The sequence below is a fragment of the Urocitellus parryii genome, chromosome 4 (assembly GCF_045843805.1).
Source record: "Urocitellus parryii isolate mUroPar1 chromosome 4, mUroPar1.hap1, whole genome shotgun sequence".
NCBI lineage: Eukaryota > Metazoa > Chordata > Mammalia > Rodentia > Sciuridae > Urocitellus > Urocitellus parryii.
This window is the reverse complement of record NC_135534.1, coordinates 5,909,701-5,922,690: the sequence shown is the minus strand read 5'-3', so window position 1 is coordinate 5,922,690 and position 12,990 is coordinate 5,909,701. Positions and strand designations below refer to the sequence as shown.

Sequence of the window (12,990 nt, the reverse complement as noted above, 5' to 3'; positions counted from 1 at the left end):
ACACTTTCTGGGGAGGGCGGGAGGCTTTGCATACATCAGAACAAATCATCATGAGGCGAGGGAAAATTGAACAACAACTCTGAGACGTGATTAGCACATTCATTGGCGGGAATAGGGCAGGTGGGGGTGATTGGTCACTCCCAAGCAGGGTACACATTCAAACTGATTGGTTTGGGCCCTGTGACAAACTGTACAGGGCCCTAGGCTAAATGGCCAGTAGGGCGTTGTCTTAACTCTCTCAGGAATCTGGATGTAACAGAGGAACTTAATAATACCTAATCTTTTACATTTTAATTCAAGGTTTCCAGTTTAGAAACTTTACCCTTTCACTCTCTCCTCTCAGCTGCTCTCCTGCATTTTTGGAAATGTTCAGCATGACAACCTCCAAATCAGAAGCGAAGACAACAAAAATTTGTTTTTGAGTCCACAGGCTCAGTTCAGCCTGCATATGGGCTTGTTGGGCTTTTCTTTTTCTTTTTCTTTTTTAAAGAGAGAGTAAGAGGGGAGAGAGAGAGAGAGAGAGAGAGAATTTTTAATATTTATTTATTTTTTTTAGTTCTCGGCGGACACAACATCTTTGTTGGTATGTGGTGCTGAGGATCGAACCCGGGCTGCACGCATGCCAGGCGAGCGCGCTACCGCTTGAGCCACATCCCCAGCCCCTTGTTGGGCTTTTCAATGATCTAAAACTTTATAGTAGTGGCCAACATTGTATCTCTGAATAACTATTTCAATTTACTAAATATTTGAAAAGTTTCATAGAACAGTGAATGGATGGACAGCAGGAGACACCCCTGCACACTTGTCAGAATGGCCAAGTCCAGAGTCTGACCACACTGAAAGGGTAAAGTTTCTAAGCTGGAAAGCTTGAATTAAAATGTAAAAGATTAGGTATTATTAAGTTCCTCGTTTACACCCAGAACCTGAAATTCCTGAGAGAGTTAAGACAACGCCCTACTGGCCATTTAGCTTAGGGCCCTGTGCAGTTTGTCACAGGGCCCGAACCAATCAGTTTGAATGTGTACCCCGCTTAGGAATGACCAATCACCCCCGCCCGCCCTGTTCCCCTGTTCCCACCAATGAATGTGCTAATCACGTCTCAGAGTTGTTGTTCAATTTTCCCGCGCCTCATGATGATTTGTTCTGATATATGCAAAGCCCACCGCCCTCTCCAGAAAGTGTACTTAAGCTCTGCTTGACCTCTGCTCTGGGCTCCGGGCTGCTCTCCCTTCTTGAGTGAGCACGGAGCCCCAGCGCGCTGGAATGGATCCCCAATAAATCCCCTTTTGCCAATTGCATGGAGCCAGTCTCTTGTGTGGTCTCTTTCTCCGACGCTCCGCCAGATCCTTACAACACCAATTGCTGGCAAGGACTCGAAGCCATGGAACTCTTGTTTATCTTCAGCCACCTGAGAAGACAGTCGGTGGTTTCTTCCAAGATTAAACACATTCTTACTCTCATCCAGCAATTGTGTGCCTGCTTATTAACCAACCAACTGGGAAATGTATGTCTCCACATGTGAACGTATGTAGCAGTTTTATAATCTCCAAAACCGGAGGCAACCTGGATGCCCTTTGTGCTAGTCAGCTTCACATCCTATGACCAAATACCTGAGAAAATCAACATTGAGGGAGAAAAGATTCATTTTTGTCTCATGGTCTCAGAGGTTTAGTCTATGGTTGCTTGGTGTTGAAGAAGTACATTGTGACTGGGCACATCTACATGGTAGAGGAGGCTGGTTTACCTCGGGATGGCTGGGAGGTGACCAGAGAGGAAGAGGAGGTGCTAGTGATGCATCTCTTCCCCCACCAGGCCCCAGCTCCTGAAGGTTCCACCAATTCCCAATGGCACCACAGGCTGGAGATCAAGCCTTCTACACATACACCCTTGGAGGACATGCAGGATTCAAACTATAGCCCATCTTTGATGGATGAGCAGGTCAATAAACTGTGACATAGCCGTACAATGGACTATTATTCAGTCATAAAAGAAATCACCTTTTCACCATAAAAAGACATAGATAAATCTGTGTGTGTGGGGGGGGTCTGGATTTGAACCCAGAGCCTCGTGTATTTCAGGCAAGCACTTTACCACTGTATAGTAATTGAGAGAACCAGTTTGATAAAGCCACATACTGTAAGGTTCCAATCGTAGAACATCCTGGAAAAGGGAAAATGATACAGAACGTTAACAGATCACTGGTTGCCCGCTGGAGTGGGGAGGTGCCATTGAATAGGTAAAGGTCAGGGCATTTTTTTTAAGGGAGTGAAACGATTGCATATGGGCCTGTAATGGTTAAGAGAAGACAATAAGCATCTGTCAGTGAGTGGACTCTAATACATGCGAATGTTAAAGAATCATCTAGGAGGTCGGTGGACCCCAGGATGCAGTATGGAGTATGACCAAATAATTATAAATTACAAGGGAACCTCACCAAGGCAGGTGGGGAACAGGGGCTGGCCTGGAAATGAGTGGAATCTGGGAGGCTGAAGGAGGAGGAACTGCACCTGCGCACGGGGGTTTCGCTGACACAATGTTATTTGCAGGCCTGTAGCTCAACGATGCCGAGACCAGTGCACATGTGCGCCCGTGTTGAACAACCCAGCGAATAGAAGCTGGGTGGTGGGAGTCAGGTTTCTCCCGTTGGCATGAAAAGCTACAGATAAGCCAGGGGAGAGGCTGAAGGATCCATGTGAAATGGATCGGGGTTGGAGGCATCGTGTGAACTCCCGTGTAGCTTAATATAGATCCTAGTGGCTTTCATTCAGAAATCTTCATGAATATATAAACGGGGTAGTATACACACCCACGTCTCCTCACTCCATCAGCTGAGAAGGTGGAGATGCAAGCAGCACCCCCAGCCCAGAAGCAATAAGCAATTTGGGCTGTGGCCAGACCTTGGTTTCTAATACCATTCTCCAGAAATGTGAACCCAGGTAAAAATGGTAGGAAATACAGAAGAGGAGCCTGGAGCGTCTAGCAAGGCCAGGAAGTAAGAAAGTGCTAAAAGAAACAAATACATATCCAGTGTCGGGGAGGACAGAGGGCTACAGGAGTCAGCTGAAGAGCAGCTGAGGGCAGCTAACTTTTTTTAAAAAATATTTTTTAATTGTACATGGACACAATATCTTTATCTATTTGTTTATTTTTATGTGGTGCTGGGGATTGAACCCAGTGTCTCACACATGCTAGGCAAGTGCTCTGCCACTGAGCCACAACCCCAGTCCAGCTAACCTTTTTTTTTTTTTTTTTTAAAGAGAGAGTGAGAGAGAGAGGGGGACAGAGAGAGAGAGAGATTGAGAGAGAGAGAGAGAATTTTAACATTTATTTTTTTCTTAGTTCTCAGCGGACACAACATCTTTGTTGGTATGTGGTGCTGAGGATCGAACCCGGGTCGCACGCATACCAGGCGAGCGCGCTACCGCTTGAGCCACATCCCCAGCCCCAGCTAACCTTTTTTATACAAATTATTTTGTTTGATTGTCATATAGTTATTAACATATTAATGGATTTCAGCATGATATTTCCACAAATGCATATGGCACACACTGATTAAATCAGTCTAACATTGTTTTTCCTCTCCTCATTTCTTTTTCTCCTCTTTTTCTATCAGGGATTACACACAGGGTACTTAGCCACTGAGCCACATCCCCAGGCCATTTTATTTTTTATTTATTTTTTATTTGCTGAGGGCCTCACTAAGTTGCTGAGGCTGGTCTTGAATTTGCAATCCTTTTGTCTCAGCCTCCTGAGTTGCTGGGATTACAGGTGTACACCCTGCACCCAGCTCCTCCTCATCTCTTTATGTTGGATCTTCTTAGACTCTATGGTGGGTTAGCATGAGCTAAAGCCACGCTGATGTGCTGCAGAACATCAAACTCGTTCCTTTTATTCTGTCTAACTGTGCTTGGTACCCATGATCCTCTCCCTCACAGGATATCTGTCTTTTTCTCTATCTACCTATTCATCCACTGATTGATAAACAGATGTCTGTCTGTCTTTCCTATTTGTTCTCTTCCTCTGGAGAACCCTGAATAAATACATAGAGGATGCTAAATGTGGGGTACACAGGCAAGTCTGCACCATCTTCACAATGATTCCCTGAGCCTGACGCTATTCTTAAATACAACAAGTGGACATAATATGCGACCTGGATGATAGTTACACCCAAGGGGACATACACTCAGCTGTACATTTAAGATTTACACACCTACTGAATGCACGCTACTCTTAAAATACTTACAGTGGATTTATTGTAAACCTCTCAATTTACAGAGTCTGGAAATCAGGTTGGATAGCTTGGGCCTGCTCTTGCTGGCAATGGCCAGTGGGAAGGGGCACTTGGCTCATCCTGGTCAGCCTGCCTGCTGTTCCTTGCCTGGCCCTGATCCTTGCTCCAGCTGTTGTCTGTTGGGACCTTCTGGAATAAAGCCCTTTAGGGAGGCAGGTATGAGGGTACTTCCAGTGCAGCAGACATACTGAACCAGATGAAGACCACCCCAGGGACCTCTGTGGCCCAACTGCAGGGCCTGCCAGCTGAGCCTGAGTGGGCTGTGCTCTCCCCTGACTCCTATCCATCACTACCTCCAGTCCTGCAGGGACATCATCTTGGGCAGTGATACCATCTGTGCCAGCTGTGAGGCTCCCCGAGAAGCCACTGGCCGGGGCAACTCACGCTTGTCCCCAGGCCGCCAGCTTGGCAGGAGGGATTGCCTAATTGAGGATTAAGAATTAATTGGGATCTACCAGGCGAGTGGTGCTAGGGCAGCTGCAGCCAGTCCTGGCACCTCAGCGTCTGTGCTCTGGGCTGGGCAGGGCACTGGTGGCTGGCTGCCTGCTCTGGCCCAGGGCCTTGGTGTAAGCACCAGGGCGCTGAGAGCTCCCAGCGTTTGATCGAAGGTTAGGGCTTGTCCTCCCTCCCAGCAGACCAGGTCTTTCCTGCAGCTGGAAGAGGCAGAGATCCGTCCTGGGTGTACCCTCACCTGACCTGTCCTAGGCTGAGACTTGTCCCAGGGCCCCTCCCTGGTTGGCATTGTGGCTTTAGAGTCCCTGGGCCTGGATCCTTCATCATCACCGTGTGTCCCTCATGCTCCTGGAGCCCTCTGGTCCAGGCAATGGAGCTGGGTTATCCTGGGCACAATGAGGGGGTGGGTCATGGCCAGGTCCTGAACAGGATGTGGCAAAGATAAGTAGGACAGAACAATCCAGCAGAGCGTGGAGAGAGAGGGCGGTGGGGCTGCAGGACTCCTAACAAGACACTTAGGCGCGATGCTGTGATTTGGAATGTGGATTCCAAACTCACATTGAAACTGAATCCCCTGTGCAACAGCATCAGGAGGAGGGCTCTGCAGGAGGCCATTAGCCCAGAAGCCTCTGCCTTGTGGATGGGATTAGGTCTGCAGGGGACTGGGTAGGCATTTTGCTCCTTCTGCTCTTCCCCACCTGAGGATATAGTGTTCAGCACTCCCAGAGGAAGCAGTGCCCAGGCGCCATCCTGGCGCAGGTGGAGCCAGTCTGCCTGGGCTTTGACCTCAGACTTCCCAGCCTCCAGAACCATGAGCGCTGCCTTCATGCTGTTTATAAAGTGCCCGTCTAAGGGATTTTGTTACAGCAGCAGGAATGGACGCAGACGCCCGGCCTCTCAGCTGCCTCCGTGGGGAAGGTATGGCTTTGAAGTCTGGGGCAGGCTTGAAGTGAGGTGCGTCTGTGGATCCCCCGGAGGCAGAGCTGAGAGGAACTGGGGCTGTGAGGAAGGGCAAGGCGGGGGTCAGCGAGCTTGCTCACTCCTGAAGCCAAAGGCCAAGCTCTGGAGGGGCCTCTGAGCACGGCCTGCCCCAGGCTGCTGCAGGAGTACTGGGATGGAGCTTGGGAAGAGCCCTGCCGCTGGAGCCCCGCTCAGGATAAGCGGAAGACACATCTGACCTGCACAAGCAGTCCCATGATCCAGAGAGGAGGGAGAGAGGGTCCCCACCCGCCTGCTGCTCACAATCAAGGGGGCTTGTGGCCCAAGAGGACAGCCCAGGCCTCAGCTCTTCGGGGCCAAACACTGGGGCCCCCCAGATAAGCAAGCAAGGGGTCAGAGCCATCTCCCTGGCTTGAAGAGGCTTTATTGTCAGGGAAACATGGGGTGAGGGCCGAAGACAGACAAGGGCACCCACAGGCAGGAGCCGGGCGCAGCTGTCCACATGGGCTTCAAGGAACCCGCTGGCAGGCAGAGGCTGAGGTCCTCGTGTCCTGTCTGCTTCCTGCAGCTTCTGCACAGGCTCAGCGAGACATCATTCGCACGAATTCTGCCAGGGCAAAGCCAAGGTTTTAGGTCCTCCTCTGACCCCACTGAGGGTGAGGCCAACAAGCCTACCTTGGGGTGGGCCAGAGTGGGATCCCTGGATCAGATGGGGAATAAGCCTTAGGACCAGGAACAGGGAACTTTGTCTTATGGACAAAAAAGTTCTTGCAACTGAACCTTTTTGGCCACTAGGAAACTCAGATGCAACTTTGGAGAGTGCTTTTATTTTTATTTTTCTTTGGTGGTGGTGCTGGGGATTGAACCTAGGGCCTTGATGCATACAAGGCAAGCCCTCTACCAGCTGAGCTACATCCCCAGCCCCTGGAGACTGCATTTCTACATAGCAATGTTCCTTGGCTTCTGATTATTACGCAAGCTTTGTTTTTCCTTTATATGGAAAGTATTGGGTTCAAGATCCGCTGCCCAGATTCCAGTGTTGGCTCCTTTGTTTCTTTGGCTAAGCTCCCAGGCTTTCCTGAGAGTTGACTCTCCTGCCTGGAGGATGACCGAGTCCCTTCCTCCTGGGTTCTCAGTAATGATTGACCAGGAGGGACAAGGGTGTGCTCAGTGCAGGGTCTGGCACATGCGATGACACTCCCTTTGTCCTTGATCTCTTAAGAACCTTCCAGGGCCTGCACTGCTAAGTGTGTCAGGCGGTACCTTCAAAGTCCACCAGGCCGTCCCCGTTGAGGTCGATGTCCTGCAGGATTTCGTCCACCTCCCGCTGGCTGAGGCGCTCCCCCAGCAGGACCTTGAGGGCCGCCCGGAGCTCCCCGACACTGATGCAGCCGTCCCCGTTGGTGTCGAACTGTGGCCGTTGGTCATGGCTTGGGGTCACCCACTGGGTCTGCCCTGCTCAGCCCCCGACTCGCGCAGCCCTGCCCCCCAGCCCCAGGCCCACCTCCCGGAAGGCGTCCCGGAGCTCCCGGACGCCAATCATGTCTGCCGTCTCTGCCAGCAGCTTGGGGCCCATCAGCTCCACAAAGTCCTCGAAGTCCACTTTCCCGCCACCTGGGGGTCACACCCACCTGCTAGAGACCCCAGCCTCTGCCCCCGGCCCTCGTCCCAGCCTCAGAAATGGGTCCTTCCCCCCTCTGTTTCCTGGGCATCAGCCTCTAACTGAGGCACGGGTTTGGCCAAGAGAAGAGGAGAGCCACTGTTTAGAGCTCCCTGGACGCTCCTCGCCCCTCCATTTCCTGACGTCGCTGAGGTCTTGGCGCCATGAGCCGCTCTGGGGCCTCACACTGCCTCCCTCTCTGTGGAGGACAGCCCTGGCCTTGCCCCACCTCTCTTGGAGGATGGTAGATTTGGGGGAGGCAGAATGCTTGCTTCGAGAACAACCTAGCCCCTGGGCTCTGGGGACAGCCTGCATGGTCACCCTGGTCCTGGCCACCAGCTTTCCTGGTCCTGGCAGGGTGTCTGGAGAACTAGGGATGGGGCAGGTTTGAAGCACGTACTGATTTGCTGCGAGATCTCGATGAGCTCCATCTCGGTGGGCATGTAGCCCAGGGTCCGCATGCAGGCACCCAGCTCGCGGTAGCCGATGTAGCCGTCCCGGTCTCGGTCAAACTCCTGGAAGGCAGCCTGCAGCTCTGCCGGGCAGGGTGGGGTTAGTCCCTCCTTTGCTCCCGCTGCATCCTAGCCTGGATCAGCCCCTTCTCCTCCCCTGGTCCAATCATTCCCTCCTTCCAAACGTCAGTTCCCATTTGCTGCCTCAGGAACTTTGCACAAGCTGTTTGTTAAAAATTTCTTCTTTTGGTGAATATTTAAGGAGCATCTTCTATATGCCAGGGTCTGCTCTGGGCACTGGGGATGTAGCAGTGAATAAAAAAAAGAAAGGAAGTGCCAGGCATGGTGGCGCACACCTGTAATCCCAGCGACTTGGGCGGCTGAGGCAGGAGGATCACAAGTTCAAGACCAGCCTCAGCAACTTTGCGAAACCCTGTCTCAAAATAAAAAATAAAAAAGGCTGGGGATATGGCTCAGTAGTAAAGTACCCTGGGTTCAATCCCAAGTACCAAATAAGAAAAAAATTAATAAAAGTTTTACAGGACTGGGGGGTGTAGGTCAGTGGTTGAGAAAGGGAAGGAGAAAGGAAGACGCAGACAGACTCCCGACCTCAGGGGGCCTCATTCTGGAACACTCTCTGCTCCAAATCCCAGCTGCCATGTTTCCCAGAGCCCAGCACAGGCTGGGCCCATGGGGTCACCCAGAGGTGTTAGCAGACCAGGGACCTGACTGCTAGAGGGGGGTCTGCCTGCCACCTCTCCCTGCTCAATCTGCCCCCCACTTCCTCAGACCTGTCCCCCTGGCCTCCCTCCTGCTCCTGGCTCCTCCTGGAGACTCCTGAGGTCCCCACCTGGTGCCCTGCCTATGCACCCCAGCCCCCTCCCTTCTCAAACCTTTACCTTCAATCTCCTCGGGCCGCAGCTCCCGGTCCTGGGGGACACAGATGGGTTAGGCGTTCCCTGGACCACCCAGCGGCTGCTCCTTTCCTTCCTGTCCCTGGGGTGCCCACCCAGGACACCCCACAGCAGACCCAGGGGCCTCCTGGTGCCCTCTCCCTGCCACCCGCCCAGGTTGTACCTAGGGCCACCCTAGGTCACCACCCCATTTGGGGGCTCCTTTGGGCAGAGGTGCATCAGGTCGAGGCTCTGGTGTGACCCTGCTGGCATCAGTGTCACTGTGTCTTGTTCTCGGCCGGGCCACTCTGCCGGCTCACCCCTGGGTGGGTCGCCCTTCCTCCTCCTCCTCCTCCTCTCTTTTTCTCTCAATCCTGGGGATGGGACTCAGGGCCTGGCACGAGCCAAGCAGGTGCTCACCACCGAGATGCTCCCTGCCTCGGGGGCTGCCTCTCTGGGTCCCCACCCCGTCTCTTTCCTCCGGTGTTCCAGCTCTTCTCTGTTCCTGGAGCTGCCCTCTGCCCCCACCCCACCCCTGGAGTGCCCTGCGTTTGCTTTGATGACACCCTGCGCCCGTCCTCTCTCTCCCGTTCAGAGCCAAGGGCGTTGGGCTGGCGGCCGCGGCCGTACATACGAGTTGGGTGGCGGCGATGCTGGGCCGAAGGAAGATGCAGGCCGACCCCACCAGGCTGCCGAGCACCGAGTAGCCCTGGGCACTGCCGGGCTCCTCTGGACTGGAGCCAGGGCCGGGCTGGGAGCTCCCTAGCGGGAAGCCAGGCCACTGCCAGGGGTCCTGCAGCAGAGCCGGCCGTGAGCTGGGGCAGCGGCCTGGTGGCTCCTCCCCAAGCCTCAGGTCCGCCTTTGGAACCCAGCGCCAGGCAGTGGGCAGGGGCCCAGGGCGCGCAGGAGCCTTGCCCTTCCGCCCTCTGGTCTGGGCACGTCTGTCCCCAGCTGCTCAGCTGGCAGACTGAGGCCCAGGAAAGGCCAGGGACTTGGCCAGGTTCACTGGGGAAAGGAGACCCGGGTGCCAGCTCTGGGCCACACTGGCCATGCCCGGCTAGCGGAGAGCAGGGCCGCAGCCGGAGCCAGCAGCCCGCGTGGGCCACCGGGAGTGGGCCAAGCCTGGGGTCGTCCAGGAGAAAACGACGCTTGAGGGTGGCGAGCAGACATCCCCTCCGTCCCCACCTTTCACTGCAGCCCGCCCCACGACCCTGGCCCGCCACCTGCGCCCTCAGGGCCACCCCGGCTCCTCCCCCTCGGCCTCCTACCTTAGGCCCCCGGCGCCGGGGCCGCTTGGCACAGTTTCCCATGGGCCCCTGAACCATGCCGGGGCTGTGTCCCGGCGGGAGCTGCGGGTCCTGCCAGCCTCAGCCGCTCCCAGCGACAGCCGAGAGCACCGAGGGATTTTCCCAGGGTTTTGTGGGGAAGATGGGGCGGGTGGGCAGGCGGGGGGCCTGGGCCCGGGGCTTGGGTCCTAATCCAGGATTATCTCTGAGCATCTCCAAGGCAGGGGGGCCACTTGGGGCCCAAGGCCCCCTGGAAGGCGCAGCCTGGCTCTGCTGGCCCTGAGGGTCTGCCCGGGCCCCTCTCCTCCCACCTGCCCCTGACCTCTCCCATCAGGAGAAGCTTCATGTCTTGGGGGGTCTGGGAGGAGGAAGCGGGCTCCCAGGTGCCCAGTGTCCGGGCACCCTCTCCCTCAGGACAGTAGCTAAATCCCGCCAGCTCTCAAGAGAGAGGAGGCCACTTTGGCCCAGCCCAGGAAGCCCCCGGCCCCAGCTGCAGGGCCACTGTTTCCTGAGACAGCCTCTGGCCTGCCTGCCTTCGTGCCCGTCGCCCGGGTCAGCCCTGGCCCTGGTCCCCGGGCTGAAGGGGCTGACTGAGTGCTGGGGGTGGCCGCTCAGTGTGGACAGAGGTGGGGAGAGGCTCCCTTGGCCTCTGCTGACCTCCTGACGCCTCTGGCCATGTGTGTCCTGGTCTCTTCCCGGCCCTGGCCTTGGGTCTGTTCTACAGGGATCCCCCTGGAGGCTTAGGGTCCCTGTGCTCCCTCAGTCAAGGACGGTGCCCCCTTACCTGCCCGTAGGCCGCCTGCACCTGGGCCTCAAGCTCCCGGAGGAGCGCCCTCCTGCTGGCTGCTGGGCTGGCAGGGGCCTGGCTGGGCCCTGCAGTGCCTGCAGCGGGGCTGGGGTCCTCCGAAGGGGTGCTGCTGGCCGCTGGGCCCTGGGGCAGGTCCATGACCTGGGGCTTGCACCTCCTCTGGGCCTTGCTGTCTCCTTGTCCTGTGGGTGGGTGGCTCAGTGGCTTCCCAGTGTCCTCCCTCTGTGGCTAGTTGAGTCCATGCCTCGGAGGCCGGGCTCCCTCCCGGCCCTGGTGGCCTGGCACAAGCCCTCCTGGAACTCCTGCTTCTCCCACGTTGCCGCCCCCCAGGCCTCAGGTGGGCTTCTGGCTGCCCCCGGGGCTCCACCCGGGCCCTGCAGACCTGGGTCCGTGCCTTCCCATCTGATATGGCCTCCTTCTCCCACCTGTCCTGCGTCCACCCCTCTGGCCCAGGGTCCCCAGTTCTGTGTCCCACTCACCCTCCACCCCAGCCCTGCCACCGTCTCTGTGACTCCCCCGAGTCTCGGTGGCCTCCACCCGCTGCTGGCCACAGCCTCCTGTTCCTCCGGAGGAAGAGTGCAGGGGCTGGCAGCCCCTCGGCCTCCTGTGCCCTGCGCCCGCCCTGCTCACTCACCACCTGGACCTGCCTGCTCCTCGACTCCCAGAATGAGGTCAGCTGTCCTGCCCTGCCCTTCTGCAGCCCTTCATGATTTATTCACCTGTCCCTGCACCAGCCTTTGTCGAAGGGAACCAGATCCCTCCAGCTGCCTGCCACCTCAGCTGGGGCTCTGCCTCTCTTGGCCTGGCTGGCCATCCGTTCATGGGTTCCCTCTGCAATGTCTGAGGCCTGTGGGATCCTGCCCTGGGCCAGCCGCTAGGGCCACATGCTAAACCCCTCCCGTCCTGGGGACCTTGCTCTCAGGCACGTCTCTCACAGAGAAGGCCACCGAGGAGCCTCCATGCATTTGCGACACAGGCCGCCCCTCAGGGAGGCTCTGGGGAGGAGGCGAGGGGTGGGGGATCCTCTGGGCGTCCACCGCCAATGTCTAGCCCGGCCTGGTCCTGGGCAAGTGCTGAGGTCAGCCATGAACTTCGGTGTCTCAGGTGCTGGAATCGTCAGGGCCCGTTGGGTGGAGGCCCTCAGGACAGCAGGAGGAGTTAGTGGCATCTGGAGAGAGCAGGAAGGAGTGGCTAGAGGTCAGAGACATGTCAGAGGGGGCGAGCCTTCCGCCAGTGTCCGCTGAGTACCCTCCTGGGTGCTGGGAGCCAGTCCCTCCCGCTGGTGGAGATACACACTGGGCAAAGCGGTCACCATAGCTGGGGAGGTGCAGGCAGGGGTCTCACAGCTGTCAAGAGGGAGACCTTGCTGTGACTGGCGGCTGAGAGGGTGATGGGGTGATCAGCAAAGGGAGAGGGGTGGCCGTGCAGGCAGAGGCACAGCCCCCACGCGCCCGGACAGCCCTGCTGGCCAGGGGTGGGAAGGACTCTGTGAGCATTTACATGGACTCAGCCTTTCACCCGCTGTGGCCTCCCTGCACCCGGAGACAGGGGAGCACAGTCCCCCCAGCAGCAGCACCCCGTAAACACGCCTCAGGTTGCAGGAAGGAGCGGCAGGCCTGGGTTCTCCCAGGCGGTCACTGTGTCACCTGGGAAAGCTATGTCACCCCTGCACGCCTTGGTTTCCTTATCTGAATGATGGTGGTTGATGAGTATCTGCCTCTGAGAAGGTGGAAGTGGTGGGAAATGCGTGTCCCAAGAAGGACCCATAGTCACCGGGTGGTGGCTGGTGGGAGGATGGCAATCCCAGAGCAAAGGCGCTGACGCCAGGGGAGGAGGAAGTTGGCTTGGAAGTGCCTCCTGGCTGTGTTCAGCGCTCAGTGTCCTGGAGTGTCCATCCTGTGGACCTCCACTTCCTTGCCTGAACGGACTTAGCCACACTGGGGTCCCAGTTCTGGTGTGCAGGACAGGGGGCTCAGCGGTTGGACTGATGGGAGGGGGTGCATGAGGAGTGTGTGAAGGACAGTTCCCTGGTAGATGGTCCTGGGGTTGGGGGGCATGGGCTTCATGGGCTGGTGTGTGAATGGCTGGTTATTGGAAGGATGGATGATTAAACGGATGGATGGGTGGATGGACAGATAGATGGAAAGGTAAATGGATGGACAGATGGTTGGATGGTTGGGTAGATGGAGGATAAGTGGATGGGAAAAT

General features: G+C 56.4%; 1 protein-coding gene across 4 annotated transcripts; it reads right to left on the bottom strand.

Annotated features, from left to right (window-relative positions):
* Nucleotides 1-6,089: 6,089 nt before the first annotated feature.
* Nucleotides 6,090-11,520, bottom strand: Cabp2 (calcium binding protein 2). Of its 4 annotated transcripts, XM_077797414.1 has the most exons (8): nucleotides 11,417-11,429; nucleotides 10,759-10,964; nucleotides 8,695-8,725; nucleotides 8,152-8,228; nucleotides 7,744-7,870; nucleotides 7,188-7,297; nucleotides 6,947-7,094; nucleotides 6,090-6,290 (listed from the first exon to the last, which is right to left on the bottom strand). In XM_077797414.1, exons 2-8 carry the CDS (start codon nucleotides 10,918-10,920, stop codon nucleotides 6,265-6,267), a joined length of 681 nt encoding a protein of 226 aa, XP_077653540.1. In that variant the 5' UTR covers nucleotides 10,921-10,964; nucleotides 11,417-11,429; the 3' UTR covers nucleotides 6,090-6,264. The 4 variants fall into 4 exon arrangements, with proteins under 4 accessions (XP_077653540.1, XP_026252354.2, XP_077653542.1 ...); XM_026396569.2 differs by lacking the exons at nucleotides 8,152-8,228; nucleotides 11,417-11,429 and adding an exon at nucleotides 11,502-11,520 and having other exon boundaries at nucleotides 7,744-7,878; XM_077797416.1 differs by lacking the exons at nucleotides 10,759-10,964; nucleotides 11,417-11,429 and adding an exon at nucleotides 9,323-9,626.
* Nucleotides 11,521-12,990: the final 1,470 nt, after the last annotated feature.